Source organism: Ruditapes philippinarum, unplaced genomic scaffold (genome assembly GCF_026571515.1).
Source record: "Ruditapes philippinarum isolate M1 unplaced genomic scaffold, ASM2657151v2 ctg644_1_1_1_1, whole genome shotgun sequence".
NCBI lineage: Eukaryota > Metazoa > Mollusca > Bivalvia > Venerida > Veneridae > Ruditapes > Ruditapes philippinarum.
The window spans coordinates 134,137-159,206 of record NW_026859959.1 but is presented as its reverse complement, the minus strand read 5'-3'; the positions used below and the strand labels follow the sequence as shown (position 1 = coordinate 159,206).

The 25,070-nt window shown below is 32.8% G+C and overlaps 1 protein-coding gene across 1 annotated transcript; it reads right to left on the bottom strand.

Moving 5' to 3' along the window:
• Nucleotides 1–829: 829 nt before the first annotated feature.
• LOC132758418 (uncharacterized) lies at nucleotides 830–23,237 on the bottom strand. Its single transcript, XM_060750090.1, has 17 exons — nucleotides 23,135–23,237; nucleotides 19,762–20,649; nucleotides 18,771–18,936; nucleotides 18,088–18,207; nucleotides 17,179–17,316; nucleotides 16,083–16,229; nucleotides 15,343–15,499; nucleotides 13,143–14,751; nucleotides 9,364–9,464; nucleotides 8,308–9,000; nucleotides 7,479–7,612; nucleotides 6,399–6,525; nucleotides 5,823–5,907; nucleotides 3,047–3,097; nucleotides 2,334–2,417; nucleotides 1,582–1,727; nucleotides 830–1,126 (listed from the first exon to the last, which is right to left on the bottom strand). The coding sequence occupies exons 1-17, from the start codon at nucleotides 23,158–23,160 to the stop codon at nucleotides 1,050–1,052; spliced, it is 4,749 nt and encodes a 1,582-aa protein (XP_060606073.1). The 5' UTR covers nucleotides 23,161–23,237; the 3' UTR covers nucleotides 830–1,049.
• Between the last annotated feature and the right edge of the window lie 1,833 nt (nucleotides 23,238–25,070).

Genomic DNA, 25,070 nt, shown 5'->3' with positions numbered 1-25,070 from the left:
AGCAAAAATTCCTTCCTTTACTACCATCTACACATTAAGGTTGATCATCCCTGAAAGTTTAAGCAAAATCTGCCATCCGGTTTAAGAGGAGTTGCGTTCACAAAATTTCTATATGGTATATAGTGAAAAAATCAACAAAGGGCCATAATTCTGTTAAATTTGGTCGCAGCAAAAATTCCTTCCTTTACTACCATCTACACATTAAGGTTGATCATCCCTGGAAGTTTAAGCAAAATCTGCCATCCGGTTTAAGAGGAGTTGCGTTCACAAAATTTCTATATGGTCTATGGTGAAAAAATCAACAAAGGGCCATAATTCTGTTAAATTTGATCGCAGCAAAAATTCCTTCCTTTACTACCATCTACACATTAAGGTTGATCATCCCTGTAAGTTTAAGCAAAACATGCCATCCGGTTTAAGAGGAGTTGCGTTCACAAGATTTCTATATGGTCTATGATGAAAAAATCAACAAAGGGCCATAATTCTGTTAAATTTGATCGCAGCAAAAATTCCTTCCTTTACTACCATCTACACATTAAGGTTGATCATCCCTGTAAGTTTAAGCAAAATCTGCCATCCGGTTTAAGAGGAGTTGCGTTCACAAGATTTCGGGACGTACGGACGGACGGACAGACGTACGGACGGACAAGTGCAATGCTATATGCTCCCACTCTGTGGGGGCATAAAAATAGGAATTTAAGTGAAAAAATAGGGCTTTTTTAAGAATTCCCTTTGAATTTTTCATTTTTTTTTGGAATTTTAGCCAAACTGAAAAAAAAAAATTCCTAGGGACGCTGGACAGCCTGTCAATATTGACCGATTGTTTCACATTTTTTTTATTTAATATTTTTAGCTGTCAAAATAAACACTCAACTTCAAACTTTGCTCAAGAACAATTTATTTGTAACCCTCAACACTGTGGAGCAGCTCTTTTTTTTTCAATTAAATTCAAAAAAAAAATTGTCCATCTTTTTAGTATCTATCATTCAGTTTATTTGTCTGTAATTTATAAAATTCTGATGACATTCTGAGAAGACTTGTTAATTCTATCAATTGTCATTGTTTCTTTTCTTCTTTTTCTTCTTTAATTGTGCTGGCCTAGGTTTCTTCTCGCTAGCTTGGGCATCTGTAATGATAAAAGTCAAAATAAATTTCATATACATGTAATACACTATAATAATGAAACATATATATAGAATTACATGCCTAGAATATAAATGTAGCAGATTGTCTTAAAAAGGTAAATGTCAACCAAAAATAAAATAGAGATTCCCTGTCCAGGGAAAAAAACTAGATTTTATGTTGTCCATTAATCATATAGAATATTGCCCATGGTAAGCTGGGAAATTGATCCCTGCATGTAGGTCCTTATACATTCCTTTGACAGGTGTACAATATGATTTTAAACAGTTGGGGAAATTGTAAGAATATTGTTCAGTGTCATGAAAAGCTTATCACTAGGAACATAGAAAACTTTTCTTACAGAAATCAAAACTTTCTGAAAGCTATCAAACATAGGCAACATTCAAAATGTCAGAAGACATTTAAAATATTGTGATGTACATAATGAGAATTGAATACCTTTAGGTAAGAAAGTGCATGGGATGAAGTTCATTTTTCTTTGATGTGGTAACATTAAGTTTGGATTTATTGGTGTCCATTGTAATGGAGAAGGCGCGGTACACTTCATAATGCTAGAGTTGTTGAAGTGCAAGTCAAAACTGCCCCTGAAATTATAAACAATAGACCATCAAACGGAGAGCAGCATTCATGGAATGTCACACCTCACTATATCCTATTGCAAAGGGCTTAGCCTCAAATAAAATAAACATAAATGGTTTGTTATGTAACTTGAATGTAAAATTATCAAACAGAGGTAATATTATTATAAAATGAATGACAGTGATACCTTCTTGAGATCAGTCAGTTTACTTCCTAAATTTAAATTCTCTGCAATATAAATTGTATGCCCGTTTACATACAATTAAAACATTTCCATTTTTGTTACAAATATGGGAAAACAAGTTAAAAAACATGTATACATTATTGAGGCTTTCAACACTTCATAGAATAGAGTCAGAATCATATTTGAGCTGTGTCACGACAAAACCAACATAATGGGTTTGCGACCAGCATGGATCCAGACCAGCCTGCGCATCCGCGCAGTCTGATCAGGATCCATGCTGTTCGCTATCAGTTTCTTTACTTGTAATAGAGTTGGTAAGCGAACAGCATGGATCCTGATCAGACTGCGCGGATGCGGAGGCTGGTCTGGATCCATGCTGGTCGCAAACCCATTATGTTGGTTTTGTCCTGACGCGGCTCATTTATACCTTTCACCATGGTCTGTAGCCTTCAGGACAGTAAACTGATCTTTTCTAGGGTTGTTTTTCAGAAGGTACTGCCCTACAGGTAAACTGAAAGATGTAAATATAAACTGTACAAATGATGGAGGTTGCAGAAAACAAAATTGTTCGCAGATAAACAACAACTTGCCTTACGAGTTATGTACAAGTAAAAAAAGTTAAATTATTAAAGTGTCGATTTTATCATTTAATATATGCATGTCTGGATCAATAACTTGAACTTGCGTGAACAAAATGTCAGACAATTTGCTCACTAGATTTTTCCAGAATAATCATTTAAATTGTGAAAGATGATCCAAAAATTAAAGCATTTTAAACCCTTTTCAAACAAATTGGGCTATGAATTGACAAAAAAAAAAAAGATTTCAATTTAAATCTTTTTTTTTGTTTTGTTTTTGTTGGGTTATACATAGCAGCAACACATTATAGCTTTACTGGGGGAGAATTTAAGACCTCTGCACATTATTTCAGACACAACTGGGCACCGAGTAGAGCCACCGATGTTCTGTAAGCTAGCTGGATAGCTTTCTCACTTGTAGAATCTGACAATGTTTGCGTGCCTCAAACCTACAGGAGTAAGACTTAAGAGGTAGTGGTTTTATGTCAACCGCCTTTACCACTCGGCCACAGACTCTCCCCACATAATCATAACAGGGAAGACAAACCATAAATGTGCATACCTCTTTAACTTTTCCAAAATAACTTGAAGATCTGTGAAAGCTTGTTCTGGCCTGAAAAATGAAACATCTTTGTTACCTGTATCTTACAATGAATCCTCATGTTAAATATCTATGATTTCACATGTACCAGTATGATTTCAATATTAAACAAACAAACGTGGATTTAATGAATTTTATAAACTTTGCAAATTATATTATTTTTATAAAGTTCAAGGGTATGAAATATTTGTATAAAAGTTATTTACATTACAAAAACATTGTTCCAATCTTATGGCAGATTCTCGAAAGTGATATTACATAGAATGTCTCTATTATTTAAATATATGTGACCAGAATAACAAACTATTATGTTGCTATTTTAAGTAGGGATTGTACCATATACATGTAGCAGTGATTTTGTGTATGCCCCTTTCGCTCTTGAAGGAAATAAAAATTACTAACATATTTCTTTTATACAGGCATTTGGAAGGATTCAAAAATAATTTTTCAGCAGTTTAATAGTTGTAGATATTTTAACTATTGACAAATCATTGTATCACAAATCACAGGAGATGTTTTAAAAATATACCCCGCCAATAAATTTCAATGTATTCATTTAACTAAGAGCAATAGTGCCAAATCTGAAGACTACATGCCAGCTTTTTGTGGTGAAGTTGACCTGACCTCAACATTATAAGGGGTTATATCAACCTGTAGTGCCCAACCTTCAAAATGATTTCATGACTGCAGGCAAATTCATTCTATAGTTACTGATCAAACTTTTTTGACCATCAAGATTTTTAAAGACCTTCTGATTGAAGACTTTGTGAATGTAAATAAAGCAAAGAATAGAGTTATGACCAGCCTTCACACAAAATTGAAGGACTGTAGGCCAAAGCATTCACTTGTTATTAAACAGAATAGGTCTGATCTACATATAAACAGACTGGCACATGTGTAATCCAATATATTGGAAGGCATGCATAAGTGCAAATTTAAAAATTCATCACTGAACTACACTTACATTTGTATAATACAATTTTTACATCATAAATAGTTAGATATTTCTGCTCATCAAATTTGGTATTAAAGTTAAAGTGACTTAGTCTATAATCAATGGAAGGTCTGATGTACAATGAATAATTACGTTTTAAGTATTTGACATAGCAACAATACAGGAAAGAATTATATGTGGAAGTTGTTGACAATTGTGAGATACAGAATATTATAGCATAAAATCGGCTATTTTTCCCTCTTTTGCCCATGTTATAACGGGGCCAAAACCATGCGTTAACATAGTCACGCGCTCTTGTTATAGCCCGGTTTTACCTATGCGCAACACATAAAGGGCCAAGTAAACAAACAAACAAAAAATGACGATTTGGCCTGTTTGCCAAAGTGTTGTATTGAAATTATTGATTCGAGGGCCTCAATTGCATAACGGCAAGCAGCATTCAAGTAACTATGCCGAAATACGGCGTATAGACATCGCCGCTTATCTTGGTTGTCGCCCTTTCTAAGAAACGGACAGTTGTCAATGTAAACAAATATGAAATGTCATTCAGTTTAACCCTCAAATTAACTTACAAAACAAGATACATGTAACACAAAATGAATATGAGAAAATGTTGTTTTATTGATGCTAATATTGATAAATGTTATTTATATTTCTTTGAGAGAATAATGTTTAGTGCCTGATATTCTTTTATAAACTTGTGTGCTTGAAAAAAAAAACGATTCTGATGTCACTTACATCAATCTGAAATCATTTTAAGAATTTCTGAGGGTCATGTTTCATCTTGGGCAGAGTAATTTTATGTTGTTTTTTTTTCTTGAGTTAATAAATCTCTAATGATAAGCTTTGTTAAATCAATTAAATTCGAATTTTCAAACGGTTCTGAGCATTTGAATTTCCCAAGAAGTTGGCCCCGGAAAAATAAAACGCATACGTAAAACATGTAGAATTGGATAAATACCGTCCAAGCACAAGGATTTCATGTATGTGTTTTGTATTAAATATACATTATGAATCTTTTTAAAAATTTTATGCTATAATAGCGTCAACGCACGTTTATTTCGTGATATAAAGTCTACAGAGTCCCTCGGAACTGTTGGAGCCCTCGCCCTACCGGGCTCGGGCACCAACCGTTCCTCGGGACTCTGCAGACGTTATAACACGAAAAAACGTGCGTTAACCCTATATTATAGCATATATATATATACTAGTAGCAGATAATAAAATGTTCTAGAACAAAATATTTTATCATTCATCAAATATATGTTCATTCTGAATCACTGAACTTTTATCAACTTTTTTTGTTCAAGCAGTTTTTTATAAGAATATCCAAATGATAAAATTCTATTGTTTCTATCAGTATTTGAATTTTTTTTGTAAACAGTGCCCATTGTAGACCTATCTACTTTAAACATCATACAAGAGATGAATAAATTATTAATTGCCACCAAATGATATTATAGAAATATCTAGATGAATAAGTTTACAATTGTGTAAGGATTTATGAAATACTACATGGATTTGATGATGATTTTCTTTAACTGAGAGAAGGAAACTTAAAAAATGCCCATCTAATATTCTTGCCATCAGCAACTGATAATTACATAAAACCATCTACATTCTGTATACTGCTGGATAGATAGATCACAAGACGCATTTCACATTTAGGAAACCAGAAAACAGTAATGGCAGTAACGAGTTGAGAACATGTCACATGACGTCAGCAACCTTACAGGTATAGAAGGAAAATATTCATATTTGAGTATACATGAGAATTCTTACTTGAATAAAGAATCTGGTGGGATGAGATCGTTGTACGCTATGTTTTCAAACATCATTATTTCAGAGTTATATGGATTTATACGAGCTGAAAATATAAACAAAATTATCATTTTCTTCTCCAACCACAAAGTCATCATAGTATGTCATTTTCAGTAAAAAAATCTTATCTTAAAATAATATTTCATTATGAAAATTAAAGAGAATTTTACCTTTTTAAATAACAAGTTTATTGATCTAGCTTTTTACACCAATTTTAAGACTTTTTAGTTCAATTCATCAAAACTAAACCAACTTTTCTGGAGAACTAATTAGTAAGTACCGAAATCCTCCACAAGTGACCAACTACCAATTCAACAATATTTTCTGATTCAGCGGTGAGAGACAAATAAGTTTCATTGTCCAAGATCAATTGTCTTAGTGAAATATTGCCTTGCTTGAGGATCAAACCAGCATGGATAACTAATTCGTTGTTTCGATATTCTCCTAACTGAACTAAGCATATTGATCAATAATGTAAGAAAATGCAAGCAAGATTGGAATAAACTTATAAACGTCAACCACAGGTTTTCCACTTACGCTTCAATAATGTTGAGTTTGGCCGAACGTAAATAGAAATCCAGTTTTTGCAAATATCACTGACTGTATCCTGCTCGAAACCAAAGTTTGGTTGATATTCTATCTTTGGTGCTATGTGAACTAAACCCTAAAATAGAAATGCAAGTACATTAAGCATATTTATTGAATAAAAATGGTTATACACAAATAACTTAAAGGTGTAACTTAATTAAAAAGAGAAAAGTGTTAAAACCCTAAAAATTCAATATTTTCCTAATCATTATTGCTTAACGGTCCAAATTCAAGAGAATGACAATATTTCATTCAACATAACTAGAAACATATTTCAATTCTTTTTAAGCAAAAACATCCTAGTATTTGAGTCTCCACAGTCAACAAGGATAAACTTATCTTCTGTCTAAAAATATTAACATATTTTAAGGGTCAACTCAAAATATTAACATATTTTAAGGCTCAAATCAAAATATTAACATATTTCAAGGCTCAAATCAAAATGCATGTACATGTGTATTGACATGTACATGTGTATTAACATAATTTAAGACTCAACTCAATTTTAAGTCTTGAATAAAAATATTAACATACTTTAAGTCTCAAATCAAAATGCATGTACATGTGTATTAACATATTTTATGGCTTATGTATTAACATATTTATGGCTCCACTTCAAAGCTGAAATTGAAATATTAACATATTTCAACATAAAACATATCAACAAGCCAAAAAACTACAGACTTTAAATCAACAGGTAAACATGAACATATCTTAATGTTTGTTTTATTGTTCAAAGTCAAACCAACACTTTAACCATCATATGGCAACTTTCTAGCTTTACATTATTTCAGCCACCACTAGGCACCTGGGTAGAACCACCAACCTTCCATCAGCTAGATGGATAGATTCTTCACATGATAAGCTTCATAGTCCTTGCTAGGATTTGAACCTTTTGTCTTGAGGGGCAAGTGAATAGAAGGCAATGATCTTAGTCACTCAGCTGTGAAAGTCCCTAAGATGTCTGAAGCCTAAAAACAGAAATAAACATATGTCTAGTAAAAAAGCCACTTCATAAGATTAGCATACCTGTCCTGAAATGTAGCCATGATATTTACAGCGTATGAGAAGATTAGTTTCACCTAACTTCCACTGGTGATATGTGACATTACCTTCCACTGGGAACTTACAACATGATAGCCCATGCTTCTGTTTAAATACATCTGCCAAAAAATATTATAATATTTCTTTAATTAACCCTTTTGTTGCCTGATTCTAAGAAGTTATAAAGTGAATACTTTCAATAGCTAAGCACATTTACTTTCTTAATAAACCTTACCTTAAATTTACTTAACCTTATCTCAATTACCTTAAAGATATACTATGCCCATGACTTTAGGTAAAATACTTTAAATTGAAGAAATTTATTAAAAATCTAGGAAATTCTTAATGATTATGTGTAATTTAAATAAGAGAACAAGCAAAGTACATTCGGGAAGCTGCATGCCCTATGACTGGCCCTATGACTGGTTAGGTTAATTTAGTCCCTTAAATTACTGCCAGTTTTTTTTCAATGTTTTTACACTGTGTTTACCTAGAGTGTGTAGAGTTTAAGATATATTATATCTTCTTTGTGCGTAATCGTAAGATGTTTATTTTCATTTGAAGAGACTGTATAGCAATTTTCAGTATTTTCCAGTATCAAATTTGAGCATAATATATCTTTAATTATCTAACTGTACCAAACATTTAATTAACCTTGATTTTAATCTCTACTTATTTGAATATGTCAACATTTCATTTACTCTTCCCTTAACAAGCTAAACCTTTTTTTGAGCACAAATATATTTTCAACAAAATGAATGTAAAACTGCTTAAATGTACAATAGAAGAAAACTTATTAACAATTTTGCCTCACCTACAGCTGAACCTCTGACAGTGTTTGTACCATGACTCTTATCTTGAAGCTTCAATATATTGTCTAATCCTTTATCAAGTATTGATGATGTACTGCATTCTTGCTTTAAAGGTTCTTTGTCTTTACTGTCTGCTTTCAAATCTTTAACAATAGTCCCTGCTTCATTTGGTTCAAGTTTCCCTTCTCTTTCATCTTCATCTTTTTTATTTTCTTCACCCTCTTCCTTTTTCAATGTCTTTTCATTTTCTTTCTTATTTTTTGCTTCACTAATCTTTTTCTTCATAGCTGCAGCCATCTCTTTGATTTTTCTTGCTTCCAAATTAGTCAATTCTTTTTTTGATTCAGTCTTTTTGGAGCTAGAACCTTGTTTGTTATGTCCAGTATTTTCATGTTTTTCTCTAGAGCTATTGCTAGATTCATCATCACTGTCTATTCTTCTCACTGTTTTGTTCCTGGTAGGTGAAATATCCTCCTCATTATCAGAATCAATACCTTCTGTAATATTTACCAGTTCACTGTTAATAACATTATCCTTTTCTTCACCAATAGTTAAATTCTTTTCAGGCTCATCTTCAGGCACTTTAGTTACCTCATCTTTTACACCATTAATTCCACTAACAGTTGCATTTTTTCTTGGCCTCCCCCTACCTTTCTTCACAGGAACAGCTTGTGTGACTGATTCTTCTTTTGTACCTGACATTTTGAGTAATGAAAAAAAAACAAGTTTAAACTTATTCAAACACACTTACATATGAAACAAATTTTTGGACGTAATGTTAATCACTCTCTAGTCAACTTCCTGGACCTAACCAGTGCTGGTTTCATATAAGGGAACAGGGGAATGCTTGAAGTAGAGCTTAAACCAACAAACCCTGGGTTGGAAATGGAAAACAGACACCTTAACCAATAGCCCACTACTAGTCTACTACCAAAACATATTTTCTTTGTTGTCCCTTTTCTTAGTTTAAGGGAAAAAAGGTAAAGCCATTCTCTTACCAAGCAGGGAGTGCAATATTATATGTAAAATATTTTCTTTCATGAGTATGCATTACTTACAGGTTGCTGTACTTCGTCTGGTTAACCGTCTCCTGTTATTGATAGGGTTGGTTTCTGGCTCTATAACAACATTCTCTGCCGATGCTGACCTACTTCTGGTACTGAAATAATAAATGTAAATCTCACCTTAATTTTCTACATTCTTTTCATACAAAAATAAAAGAAATCATATAGATATATGACCTTTCAGACTAAATCTAACAAATGTTTAGGATTGATTTTAGCTCTTCTTGTACTTCAAAAGCACCATTTATACATAAAACACACAATGATAAAACAAGGACTTAAATTACACACAGTCAGTCTTTTTCAATTTACTACTCTTTAGGATGTAACTATCGGCACTTCATCATTAAAATTATATACAATGGTTTTGCGAGTCTTTGTATTACATTATACAAGACTTGAAAACTTAAAAATAATTATTGTTACAACATTTATTGGTGAAATTTCATAATATTTTATAACTTCAAACACATATTTATTAAAAAAAAATGAACTCTCAGGTTCGTATTCGTCCAGAAAATCTACAAAACAAAATGTGCAAAAAGTCTGAAAGTTAACATGGTGAGGCTATAGTGGGGTAAAATATGCATCCAAACAATGATATTATGTACAAAAAAACTGTGTTTCTCATGTACAAGGCTCATCAGCAAGAGAGATTCCAGCAACAATTTTGTAAGAAAAAACAGAGTACATATTCCAACTTTGCAAGTAATAATTGCTCAACAAAGACATTCAGGGATTTTGATTCTACCCATATTCAGTTAAGCCAGTAAGAGTGTCACATGTATAGGCCTTACACCTTACATCTGATGTCAAGGGCTCAAAACACGTCAATTATAAACCAATTAAATGATTTTTAACAAAAGATTAAGATTGTTTTTGTCTGATTAACAAAACAATTATTGATTTCCATAATTGATGTAGACAATAAACTGTGCCATTGAAGTATACCCAATCTACAGTGATTACACTGGTGTCGGCAATCAGTGGGTTGACTTTACAAATAAGCAGAAAAAGAACCATCAATTGTAACTTATAAACAAGAGGGCCATGATGGCCCTGAGGTCACTCACCTGTATTTAGGCCCCCGGAGCGGGGCTAGTTTAAACCCCAGGGCTGTTATTTGAACAAACTTAGAAGACACTCATTAGGAGATGTTTCAAGATGTTAAGTTTTTACAACACACATATAATAAAAAACAATGACCTCCACCCCCCCCTTTGGCAGGGCCAATTTTAACCCAAGGGCTTTTATTTGAACAAACTTGGTAGACACCCACAAAAAGATGTTTCCTGCAATCTAACCTCTAGCTCATTGGGTTTTTTAAAAGAAGATTTTTTAAGTTTTTACTATACACATATAGTTAAAAACAATGACACCTCTGGGGCGGGGCCAGTTTTAGCCCCAGGGCTGTTATTTGAACAAACTTTGTAGACACTTACTAGAAGATGTTTCATGCTTAATATCTAAACTCTAGCTATTTGGTTTTTTTCAAAGAAGATTTTTAAGTTTTTGCCATACACATATAAGGAAAATCAATGACCCCCAAGGCGGGGCCAATTTTGACCCCAGGGCTTTTATTTGAACAAACTTTGTAGACACTCACTAGAAGATGTTTCATGCTTAATATCTAAACTCTAGCTATTTGGGTTTTTTTCAAAGAAGATTTTTTAAGTTTTTGCTATACACATATAAGGAAAATCAATGACCCCCGGGGCGGGGCCAATTTTGACCCCAGGGCTTTTACTTGAACAAACTTTGTAGACACCCATTAGCACATGTTTCATGCTAAATATCTTAGCTCTAGCTCTTTGGTTCTTTAAAAGAAGATTTTTTAAGTTTTTACTATATGCATATAGGGAAAATCAATGACCCCCTGGGGCGGGGCCAATTTTGACCCCAGGGCTTTTATTTGAACAAACTTGGTAGACACTTATTAGAAGATGTTTCATGCTAAATATCTTAGCTCTAGCTCTATGGGTTCTTTAAAAGAAGATTTTTTAAGTTTTTACTATATGCATATAGGGAAAATCAATGACCCCCGACCACAGGGCTTTTATTTGAACAAACTTTGTAGACATCCATTAGAACATGTTTCATGCTAAATATCTTAGCTCTAGCTCTTTGGGTTCTTTAAAAGAAGATTTTTTGAGTTTTTACTATATGCATATAGGGAAAATCAATGACCCCCTGGGCCAAGCCAATTTTGACCCAAGGCTTTTATTTGAACAAACTTGGTAGACACTTATTAGAAGATGTTTCATGCTAGATATCTTAGCTCTAGCTCTATGGGTTCTTTAAAAGAAGATTTTTTAAGTTTTTACTATATGCATATAGGGAAAATCAATGACCCCCTGGGGCGGGGCCAATTTTGACCCCAGGGCTTTTATTTGAACAAACTTGGTAGACACTTACTAGATGATGTTTCATGCTAAATATCTTAGCTCTAGCTCCATGGGTTCTTTAAAAGAAGAATTTTTAAGTTTTTACTATATGTATATAGGGAAAATCAATGACCCCCTGGGGCGGGGCCAATTTTGACCCCAGGGCTTTGATTTGAAGAAACTTGGTAGACACTTATTAGAAGATGTTTCATGCTAGATATCTTAGCTCTAGCTCTATGGGTTCTTTAAAAGAAGATTTTTTAAGTTTTTACTATATGCATATAGGGAAAATCAATGACCCCCTGGGGCGGGGCCAATTTTGACCCCAGGGCTTTTATTTGAACAAACTTGGTAGACACTTACTAGATGATGTTTCATGCTAAATATCTTAGCTCTAGCTCCATGGGTTCTTTAAAAGAAGAATTTTTAAGTTTTTACTATATGTATATAGGGAAAATCAATGACCCCCTGGGGCGGGGCCAATTTTGACCCCAGGGCTTTTATTTGAACAAACTTGGTAGACACTTACTAGAAGATGTTTCATGCCAAATATCTAAGCTCTAGCTCTTTGGGTTTTTTAAAAGAAGATATTTAAAGTTTTTTCTTTCGGTTGCCATGGCAACCAGAGTTCTGCATGGAATTAAATTCTTTGAACAATTTTTAAAGGTGACCACCGAAGGAACATTCCTGTGAAGTTTGGATGAAATTGGCTTAGTGGTTTATGAGGAGATGTCATTTAAAGTAAAAGTTAACAGATGCCGGACAGACGCCGGACGAAAAGCGATCACAAAAGCTCACCCTGTCACTTTGTGACAGGTGAGCTAAAAATTGGTTGCTTTTCAATCTCTCATAGGCTTGTCAATAACACAGGCAATGCTGAAAACGTTAAGATTTTATATTGCTATTCATTAGTAATTGATGGTGATACTAATGACTTGACTTCATATAGCATCATTTCTTTTGTTTGTTTCTTTTATTGGGTTTTACGTTACACCGACACAATATAGGTCATATGGCAAGGCTCCAGCTTTACTGGTGGAGGAAGACCTAAGGTACTCTTCCGTGCATTATTTCAGGCACGAACGGGCACCCAAGTAGAATCACCAACATTCCGTAAACTAGCTGGATAGCTTCCTCACATGAAAGAATCCAAAGTCCCTGTGAGATTCGAACCCACAGTGGTGCCGGGCAAGTTGTATCATCATTTCTGAATGTACATGTGTTCCTTGAACTCATTAGTGTTTTGTACTTCCTGTCTCTTAACTACAGATACATTTACTATGGGACCATTCCCAATAAAAAAACTATTTATCACAGAATTATTTATTTGAAATGATTTGTAAAAAACAATATTTTAAGGAAATAAATATTTGGTTTTCTTAAGGTTACCTGACAGATTGGTTTTCCAGTTTCTTGCCTCTCCTTAATAGTGATGGTCTAGCATTTAAAACCTCATCCATGCCTTTTCTTTTTGGTTCATCTTTCCCACTTTCTAATGACTGGTTCCCAGCTTTAGAAGAATTAGATGATTCCTGGCTTAATGAAGACCTCAAAATTCTTTTAGATACCGTGACATTATCGGCAAAGTCATCAGTACTTCTCCTCTTTTTACCCTTAGTCTTGTCTTCAGCCTCTTCTACATCATCAATTGCTATAACTAAATGTGGTGATCCAAATTCACTTTCTGATGACACTGGTTGGTTCTCTTCCCTCATGGGAATGTCCGATATTCTTTCTAAATTTGGCATTTCAGGAGATTTAGGCATGTCTTTTATCCTAGATTGCTGAGCCTGTGGTAATTCCGATGGGACATCAATTACAAGTCCTTCACCTTCACTGTCACTATCAAAAGCATTTTCTGACAGTTTTTGTTGAGTTTTAATTATTTCATTGTCATTATCAGGACTGCTATTGACAGTTTTCGAGCCAATATTTAAGGAGGTTTCAATTGTTTCGAGAGATTTCGACCTACTTCTTGTTCTACTCATTACCACATTATCAGCGTCATCTGTACCTTTACTCATATGCATCAGTTTTGATTTGATTGTTGACATTTGCTTTAATCGTGTTGAAAATGAACTCATATTCATAACAGTTAAAATATCTTTCTTTGTTTTTCTTGGTATTTTACCTTCTTTCTTTGAAACATTGTCCCCTGTTTGTTCAGATTCCTTTTGTCTATCACAATCCTCCATTACTGTAGTCATTTCACCTTCATCATGTTTTAAATCAGTATTTTCACCATTATCTTGATTTGGTGCACAATGATCAACATCAGTCTGTCCCACTGTCGACTCATGAATTTTCATGTCATCCCCACAATCTTTACTAGTCTGTTGCATTTCAAAATGTTCTGTGTCAATTTTGTCTCCTTTACTATGAGAATCTTTGTACATTTCTAAATGCTTAGCACTTTCTTTTATTGCCTGGGTTTTGATTCCCATCAATTCATTCTTCAAAAATTCCAGGTCATCATCTGCAGATTTTCTGCCTTTTTTAGCATGTTTATTGCACACCTCAATCTCCTTGGTACACATGTTTATTTTTCCGTCTGGCAAATTTTTATTTCCATCAACATTCACCTTTGACCTTTCACCCATAAATGAATCCATTCCGAAAGTCTCAAGGTCATCAATGTCTTTTTCAAGGTCAAACATTCCACCTTGACCATGCTTTCTTTTTCTTTTCTTGGTATCTGCATGTCCTAAGTTTTCACCTGCATCCTGGAAATAATCATCATCTTTGTTAACAGTTTCCTTTATCTTTTCCTCATGAAGGTTTATTTCACGTTCCACTTCATCTAGAGTTGGTAATTTTACCAGTTCATGAACTGGCTTTATTCCGCAGAATACGCGCCCTCGTACATTAGTTCTGATGGCCAATGCCCTGATTGCATGCTTCTGATACAGTTGTATATGATCTTTTGGAACAAACTGTGACTGGCGGATAAATGGCTTGTCTATATACACAACTTTATGAATGATTGTTTTCTCACCTTCTGAAAATATAATATATAATGCATTCCTATGTCTAGATTAAGTTTTATTCATTTTGCAAAGGAATATGGGTATAAGCATGTATGTATCAATAAAATACTGTCAAGTATCAAGTTTTAAATTCCACTACGCTTCACTCTCTATCTGTAAAACTTGTGAAACGGATTGGACAATGGTTTAACTTGAAACAGTCCACTATATAAAAGACTAATTTGCATCAAAATAGAGTCAGTTAACATTACCTTGCATAGATCTATCAATTTTTCAGTATTTCAATAAAATTTGAAAAAGTCTGCTAGCAATAGAATCTACCCATGTGACCAGACCAGACCAACATCAGCAGCAGATCATGGTCTGCACTGTTTGCTGTCTGTTAAGTCAGTATTTATTTTGAAATTTTTCCTAAAAATGATGAATGATTTTGTCAAGAATGAAAGATGGGCAAATCCGTTTCAGATACTTACGGTATGGCAGGGATAAAATCCTACTATTCCAATTTCCAACTGATCCAAATTAAAAGTAAGATAAGTCCATCATTAAAAATTCAGTGTGAAAGGGGTTACATAATCAACCAGACTTTGGCATTAACTTACCCTTGATGTTGTACTCCCTCACAGTAAATGGCATGTCCCAATATTTGAATATCTTTCCTTGGTTATCAATTAGACGTCTGATAGCAGATGATGACATAACTACATCACACTTGTTTGGTACAGCTAATTGTTCTGCGTTTGCGTCCTGACTGCACATCTTCAAAAAAATAAAAACAATGAAAACTTAATTTATTTCTAATCTTATGAAGTTTTATTTTTTGTAATTTAAGATCAAATATCCATATCATTATGATTCTGACAGTTGATGGATAGAGGTTCAAATAAGAAGATGGAGTGACATATTAATTTCTTTGATGTAATGTAAAAAATTTAAGTAATGGTGGGCAGATTCCTGGATTCAGGACTAAGAGTTACATTTTTTTTTCTGCAAATAACTGCCAGTTTCTCCTTAATATTAGTAATTTTCAACATTCATAGTATGTTACTGTTTACTAGAAGTAGAAAAAATATGTAAATAAAAGATCAGGCAGAGCTGTGTTCGGACAGTCCCAGGGTTCGACTCCCTATCAGGCAGTGTATTTTCCTCACCATGTGACATCAGGCACCCAACATTGAGCCAAAACAATTAATTTATCACTCTGAGTCTATCAACATAGTTCTCAGAACCCATTATTAACAGGTTAATACATCACAACTTGTCCAATCAATATTCCTTAATCAAAAACACATTGTACTTTGTTTTCCTCTATTTTAACTTTGTTGTTCATCAAACAGCTTACCACTTTGTTCCATACAGGTACACTTGTTCCTTTATAAACAGTTTTCAATATCGGACTGATTTCGTTGATTTTGTTGAAATTTGTTGTAACACAAGGTTGTGGCATCCCATGAACAATGTTGGGTAACACCAGTTTACTCACTGTGCCCTGTTAATAAACAATTACACATGTATTTCTATCAACAATAGGACTGTCCAAGAGTAATTTGTCATTCCTGTTTGGCAATATTGAACCCGAAGATATTGAAATATTCAGTGACCTGTACCATATTGAAAACTCAATACAAAGGACTTTTCTTATACATTGTGTATTTACTTGGTTTCTTTCCTCTTCTCAATTATTGACAAAGTGCAATTACATGTATAATCATCCCAACCCTGTACTTGATTACATGTACACTAATGCATGACTAATGATACATTTCAGTACTTATGGCTTCTGATGATAGTATAATCTAAAGCATACTCATATCAAAGAGGGCTCAGAGATAGTTCTCAGAGTGTGCATATTTAAAATTAAGTAGGCGGAGCTATTCCCTAAATACTAATAACACTATATAACCTGTTGTCTAAAATTGTCAACTTTGAATATTGACTTAAAATAGTTACAAAATGTTAAATCCTTTATACTATTTTCATCACTATCTTTTTTATAAAATGCACTTAAATATGCATCTAATGATTTCTAGCCACATGGGTTCAAACCCTGTCAGGCGCAAGTCTTTGTTTCCATGAGCAAGAAACTTTACACTTATTGCTAAGTACTAGCTGGTTCCAGGAACAAATTCGAAAGTGTGTTTATAAGCTTATGGCTTCCTACACAATCGGATGAAAATAAATTCTGTGTAAATCAATATGCATCTTATTTATTTATTTACTCTTATGTTAAACAAAACTTTGTTGAAATTTATAAACAGGATAAAGCATTACAGCGGGCTAACATGGTCACCCTTAAAACAAAGTTAATCTGGACATATTTTTGTGATGACAGGTACAAAAATAAATAAAATTTGCATGAATACTCACACTTTCATATCAATGGCATAAGCTTTAAAAATGTGAATAATAAAATGATGAATTAAAGCATTTGAGCTTACCAGTTCTAGCAATGGTCTGACATATTGTAAAGTTGGCGGAGGGTTCGGCAGATCATCTGTGAGAATGACCCTACAGTCCACTAAACTGTAAAATCGTGGGTACTTAAAGCAGTCTTGTTTCTTCACCATGTGCCTGGTCTGTATGTAATACAGAAGATATATTATAGTCTATGATTGGAAAATTTTTATCAGTATATTGAAAGCTCAGTACATGTATTGAAGATATATTGAATTAATATCTAGTACAGTTTTTAAAACCATTTCAATATGTCATATATAAACTGTCATCATTGTGTTATGCATTTTCGGTTTAGTCATAACTAGTACAACATTCTAAAAATAAATTAAATTTTCTTGCTTATTTTTCACCTACTTCCGAGATAATAATTGAATGTAAGGTTCAAGCCAGCCATGAAAAAATTGTCAAGAGGTCACCTCTTTTCTCTTCACACAGAAATAATTGCATAAGACATATAGAAATGGGTTTTAAATTGTAATAATATTCTAAATTTTGAATCAAATGATGAATATCAATATTATATCAATATCTTGATATTCAATGACAGCCCTAGTAGATTATATAATATTATTATATAATATTTCTTTGTAAAATGGATCGAACTATATCCTGTTAACCCATTTTGATGACAATTTTTTTTAAAGTGACTGTGTTGGTTGATGTTAAATGTGTCTATCTTTTAAACCCAAAACTCTTAGATTTAAGCCTTACTTTGAGAAATATTAAAGCAGCATGCTTCCAGATTCACACTAATTTTATGAAAATTTAAAAATGTATTTAAACGTTAAATTTTGTGAAGGGAAGAAAATAATTTATATATAGTAAACGTTACTTACAATCCGTGTAAATTGCCGAATAGAGGTCAAAATATTTGTTAAATAAAATCTTACTGTAGCATATTTCTCCACCTCTGGATGTATGTAAGCGTAGTCTTTCTTACAGGAAAATGAGACACTTCTCAGATACTTCTGGAATAATTCTTGTTCCTTGTTCACAATGACTTTCATGGCCTAAAATTATACAACAGAAGAGAACTTACCATGCAAACAAAGACATTTTTTTTCAACTTCATGCTAGCATATGTCATTATTAAGAATAAATACATCATTTTTTAAAGGGATTCCACCAAGGTTTCTTTAAATGAGAGACTAAAAATATTTTTTCAAGGTTTTCATTCCTTATGATGTAGGTGTACACCAATAACTTGTGTTCATATTTCAGATCAAACGTTCGCTCTGTTTTTTTTTCCCCAGAATGTTCATTTTTATTGTGCAGAGACCTAACTCAACCGAACTCAATAAATATTGATTTTCAATTTAATTTTGAGTATATATTTTCATTTTTTTATCAAAAGTACCTCATTGGATCTATGTAAAATTTTCAATTTAATGTTTTTAGGCTGGTTGACCTCAATGCACCTCCTTTAAGAAAATATTATTACCATCAAATGCCAACAATACTAATTGCAATCACAATGTATTAAATTACATACATAACAATAGTATGGACATGTAATATTTTCAATTAACTGTGAGTGTGCACCGGGGAGCTAAAAATAACCATATTTCCTTACAATGTACTTTTTGAACTTGTCATCGAGTATTTCTTTTGAGTTATCACTCATTTTACCATAGCTACGGGCAAGGTCATTGTAAAGCTTTTGTTCCTGACAGGTCAGTTGAGATCTTCTATCTCTTGGTTTCCTTTTGTACACTACAGGGAAATACTTTGTAGCTTGTCTGAAAATAGATTAAAGGCATATTATCCCTAAGAAACTATTATTTAAAGTTTTACTCGTTCAGAAAGGGTAAACATGAGTTTTATAATGTTTTATTTATGGTTTAAGTGTATGTTAGATGCTTGTTACCTGAAAAAAGTAGCATTTAATGTAAAATTATTTGTCATAAATGTAGCAAAATGTAACACAGTAGAATTTTAACTTCCATACATAATACTATTTCGCTACAACTGTGCTTACTGTCAAAAGCAACAGAAGCAAAAGATGGCTCACATAATTGTCTAATGAACTTCTTGGAAACTACATGTATACATGTAAAGCACATGCAAAGCTGTTGAAAAATAACATTAAAATCATTTCTTGGGTATAATCGGCTTTTAAAATTCTAGTTAGTAACTGTACTGTTTAAAAAACCATCCAAGTAAAATCTAAATTTTAGGGAGGTGATATTAATAGTTGAAAGGGACATAATTTGAAAAAAAAATATCTTTGAGTATCAAGGTCAATGCATGGTGATTTTTCAAATATTTTTAAAGTTTCAACAAAATAACTTCACTAGTCTTAAGAAATGTTTAAGAAAAATTATCTTGATGTAAAAATGGGAATATTATATTGTCCAAGTAAAAGCTGTGAACTGAAGTGTTTCAAACATGTTCAATATTCAAATTAATATCTACACTGAAAACCAATCAGCACTTTTTGGACTATTATTCACTCCTATAGAACAAAATAAGAATTAATACAGTAACGGGTTAAATCCTATTAAATTATGTAAGGAGTTAACCTGTTACTGCACTAAGGTGACAATATGTGATAGAAGTATTACCTATCCTTCAAGTTAAAGAACATCTTATCATTCCTCATCAAATCTGCCTGCACTTTCCTTGCTTCCTCTTCTCTCTGTGCTTCTAATTCCTTCAGCTGTTCTTCAGACAACTCTACTTCTACATCCTCCTTTTCTGTTGCCACATCTGTTTGTAAACTACTGCTTGCAGTTTCTGTATAATTACTAGTTGCTGCTTCTGTACCATCATCTTCATCCGATTCTTCTGCTTTGTAATCCTCTTCAGTTCCTTCCTTGTAGAATGAGAATGGTCTTACATTGTCAGCAACTGTGTCAATGATTCTTTCACTTTCCTCTCCAAAGTGTTCCCCCGGTGATATAGCATTTTGCGTCTCTTTTATCTGTTCTACAGATACTTCAGTATCACCTATATTATCATTCTTGTGTTCAAGATCCTCCTTTACTTTAGTGATGTCTGTACCAGATTGCACAATGATGTTACTTTCATTTTTACCAGTATCAAGACTTGCTGTTGCTATCGCTTCTATGTGTTTACTTGGTTTATTAGAATATTTGAATGCTTGTGAACTGGAAAATTCTGACAGTGAACTATATGTTTGTACTTCAGATTTTATCTCTGCCTCTGTCCTCAGACTTGCATTATGGTCATCTGAACCTGTGACTGCAGCAGACTTTTTGGGTTTAACATTGCAGGGTTCAATTTTACATTTAATTGTTTCTCTGTCTCTGGGATCATTTGCAGATGTCTGGTGATGTAAGAGGATTGGGCCAGTCAGTCTTGGGGGTGGGATGATACCTAGTTTAGTTAACCTTTCTTCAAGTCTAGATTCATGTGTATCCGGACAAAGCCATTTGTTGAATGTTTCTTCAGTGAAGAATGTTGTCAGCCCATTCTTCGGTTTGGTATTCCTGAAAATTTAATATACATGTATATCAAATATGCAATACTTAAATTGTCAAGAATGTAAAATAATTTCAAGATTTAAAATAGCATACTGTGGACTATTGTACAACTGATAACTGATTGGAAAGGCTGTTCCAGAGGCAGATGGTGTGTGGCAATAATGACCACTGGTAGGACAGAATTCTAGCATTGGGTATGTTATATATCAGGTAGTGAAGTCCATGGCCTATTGTAGAACTGATGGCCTGAGAGTGGCTGTTTGCTTAATACATTTATATAAACCTTGAAAGGCAAGATAAGAGACATTTCTTGTTATTTGTATTTTGCTATGGGTTTATGAGAAATATTGTGTCATGTGGTCGATATTCGTGTTTTTGAATATCGTTTTTATGTATCATTTTGTCCTTGTATTTGTATATATATCTCTTGTATTTGTATGTTTCTTTACAGTCCGATATACAATCCATTATCCCATATCATTCCTATATCATTCCATTTCATCATCTCATTATAACAACTAATTTCTCATATTTCATTTGACATAATTTGCATGCCGGGCCTCAGTTTTTACAAACTTCCCGGAAAAACCACCTCACGCATGCGCACTTTGATATAAATATTTCTATTGGTTTGCGCCAGAAATTGTTTATCTTATTTATTTATTTATCAAGGCGTATGTTTTATGTCCTTACAGGTAATTGTTGTTATTCATTATGTTTCATTATCATGCATATTTCCATTGATCGTTTATGTATTTCGGATCTGTATTTATGCACTTTGATATAAATATTTCTATTGGTTTGCGCCAGAAATTGTTTATCTTATTTATTTATTTATCAAGGCGTATGTTTTATGTCCTTACAGGCATAAACAGACCATTCATACATTTGAAAAGGACCATACGACAATTGCTTTGGTGTTGCACTTGCCAAGTTTATTATGAATCTTTATGTAGCCTAGAACTAACTCTGTATTGCCAATATACCTGCATACTTATTGTTTGTCCCATGTCTGCACTTAGTCAATCTGTGAATCTTTCATTGCAATTTCAAATTTGTAACAGAGTTACCAACAACCAAATCATTGATAGATGAGAAAGTTATGAACTGGAAACAAAAAAAACCTATGACCGACCATATTAAGCTTTGACCCCAAAGTGTGACCTTGACCTTGGATGTAGAGGCCTGGTTGTTGTACACAACACATTGTCTTATTATTTTAAACATTTGTGCCAAGTGATTTCAAAATTCCTTGATCTATGAAGAAGTTATGGACCGGACACAAAATATACCCTATAACAGACCAAGTTAATCTTTGACCTCGAAGTGTGTCAAATGTGACCTTGACCTAGGAGGTTGGACTGTATGCAAATTTTCAGGTCATTCCCTTGCCCTATGGTTCCAGAATAATTTTTTTTTGTGCAAAATGCCCCAAAAAATGAAAAGCCTTAGAAAGCTTTTCACTCAAATTCGGCTAACTATAGCGCAAAAAGCTAAAAAGCCAATTTTCAATTTAATTCTGAGTACATTTTTTGTTATCCTTTGCACAGTTTTCCATTTGAGTGCTTCACTTGATATTTGTAAGATTTTCAAATTTTATGGTTTTAGGTGTTTTGATATCAGTGGAGTTCCTTTAATTTCTTATAAAATTTAAACTTTATAAAAAAGATAACTTGCCAGTATATGGCTATATTGGATTATAACATATTTTGATCGACTGTGTAAAAACAATGAATGGTTATTATAAGAAATCACATAATTATGAAGATTTTTATTAAAAAAATTCTTACCAGGAATGTATTCATTTAATAATTTTTCACAAAATTAATCTTATTGGCGGATTAAGTATATTATTGTGAGTTCTAATTTATCTGGTGTGACAGTTGTAAAAATACTAGCATTGGAAGATGTTAAAATTGATTTTACTTGCAGTCCCAGAAAATGTAAATACTGTGATATCATGCAACCTGTGATATCAAAGGAACAGAGGAATAATTGGTACCAAAGAAATTTAAGACCTGAGTGTTGAGATATAGTAGTAGTCACCTAGCTGACTTGAGCCTAAGACTGCAATGACTTAGACTGTGCAGTACCAAACTCCCCTTACAATAGGTGTTGGTGTTGGTAGTTTTCACTCCGGGTCACGGCAGTTACTCAGTTAGTCACACTGAATTTACCAGAGTACATTTCAACCACCGCATTTTTCCTGGGCAGGCTGTCAAGCAGTTTACCAGTTCAAATTTCACAAGGAACTGAAACATACCGGAGCAGAGGTACAGAGCAAACGACCAAACAACGTAGGTTTATGAACCATTTCTCATATGGATAGTCTATGTCAAAATCAATATAGTAGTCTGACCTAAATAATGTCAATTATTACGTCGCGAAATCCTATTACTTTTAATTTTTAAGCTAAAAATTATGATTTTTCCGGAGAGAATATGGCTATAAAGTAATGAATACACATATATTCAATTTATAAAATGCTTACCAAGGTATATTACTTCCAGCAGACATTTTAACAATAAGTTTTCCTCCACTTCTTTCACTTCACTTATGGTTATACACCACCAAATATTTTCCTTCTTGGTTAGTGCAAAACAATCATAAACTATATTATAATAGTTTGTAAAAAGCCTGTATCGTTTAATATATTGGACTAAACACTGGCATAGTTACATATACCGATGTTTACATGCAAAATTTGCCATTTTTGAAATTTGCAAACATACAATTAAATAAAGTGCTACTGTATGGTAAAATTGGCAGGTCTATCAATCATATGACAAAATGTAAAAGAAGTGCAGATATGCATGTAAACATACTTATGTTGTATACGATTTATTTATAACAATACAAATTACAAAAAAATGGAACAAACTATCGGCCAAATCACGGATTTATAATATAAATCCGTGGCCAAATTTATAGCTGGAGCACAACTGGTATCATTGGCATCAATGTTTATTATATTACCAATGACACAAATCCGCTCAAAGTATTGTCATCCAATGGTACCAATGGTAATAAATGTTACAAATTGTATTTTAGTATTGGTAACACTTGGAATACATGTAATCTGAACGTATTAAATGCCATGAAAATTTGAATTAGATTTTCGGGCATTTCAGACCTGATTATGGAAAACTTCAAACTATGACTTTGACACTTCGGGCCATGGTATAGGACATTTTTGCCTATTACAAAACACTAATTATAATGTATCATTTATTTGGACCAAATATTTTCAAAATGAAGGTTTCAAAATGCAAGTAAAACTTGTCTTGTTTTAATCACGGATTTATATAAATCCGTGTTTTAATTAAACCATTAAAGTTAAAACATGTCAGTTTATCCATCATATTATGTTCCTAGCAATACACTATGATCCACCAAATTAAGAAATTATTTACCGAATAAATTGCTGCAACAGTTCACTGCCAATAACTTTATACAGCCATTGTTTCTGCGGGATGTGACATTCGCAGGTTAATATGTTAGAAAAATACAGATTTGAACATTTTTATTAAAAATATTGTTTCTTTTATTTTAAATTTTATACATTTGCTTGAGAAATTAAGAAAATAGCCTGTTCTAACTATTTGAGTCTCCTGCTTAATGCTGGAGGGCCAATTGTTAATGTTGTAAAAACTTAGGCCAAACCTTAAAATTTTTGCTATTTCTTACTTGGAAATCAATTTGTTTCTCTGTAAAGTTACATGTGTATATTAGCAATAAAATATGATTAAACAACAAATCACCAAAGCAAACTAGAGACTTACATTAAAAATTATAGTGATAGTTAAGAAGCTCTTAAAATAGAAAATTTTCTTATCCTGACCATGGAGCTTAATATAGATATTGTGTAGCAGGTTTACTAACCTTGCAAACCCGGGTTAACTATAAACTCTAAGGTTTCAAACAAACAAAGATCATTCACAATTTAGATGACTTTTATTAAATTTACATTTCTCAAATATCGTTTATAACATTACAAAATCTACTACAATCTATACGTTGGTCATAATTTACAGTTTAATATGAAAGCAAAGTTAATTTAAGTTATTTAAGTAAATGGAAAACACTCCTGAGAAAATATAATAAAATAGATTTCTTATTAAAAATGAAAAAAAAAAAAACCCTAATTGGTAAAAATTGTGGCTTTTTTTACTAAAAGCTATCCTTGGGCCCTTGGGGGGAAAAGAAATTGAAAAGGGTCTTTTTTTAATCTAGTCTGACTAAAGAAAAACCCCAAAAAAAAATTCTAAATCCCCTAGAAAAAAGGAAATGGGGGTAGTTTAAAAATTAAAAACAATTATTAAGAAAAATAATAATAAATAAAAAACCAAAAAAAAGCGAAAATTTAAAATCATTAATCTTAAAATGCCCAAAAAATTTAAGAGGCCCAAATTTTACACTTGAAAAGT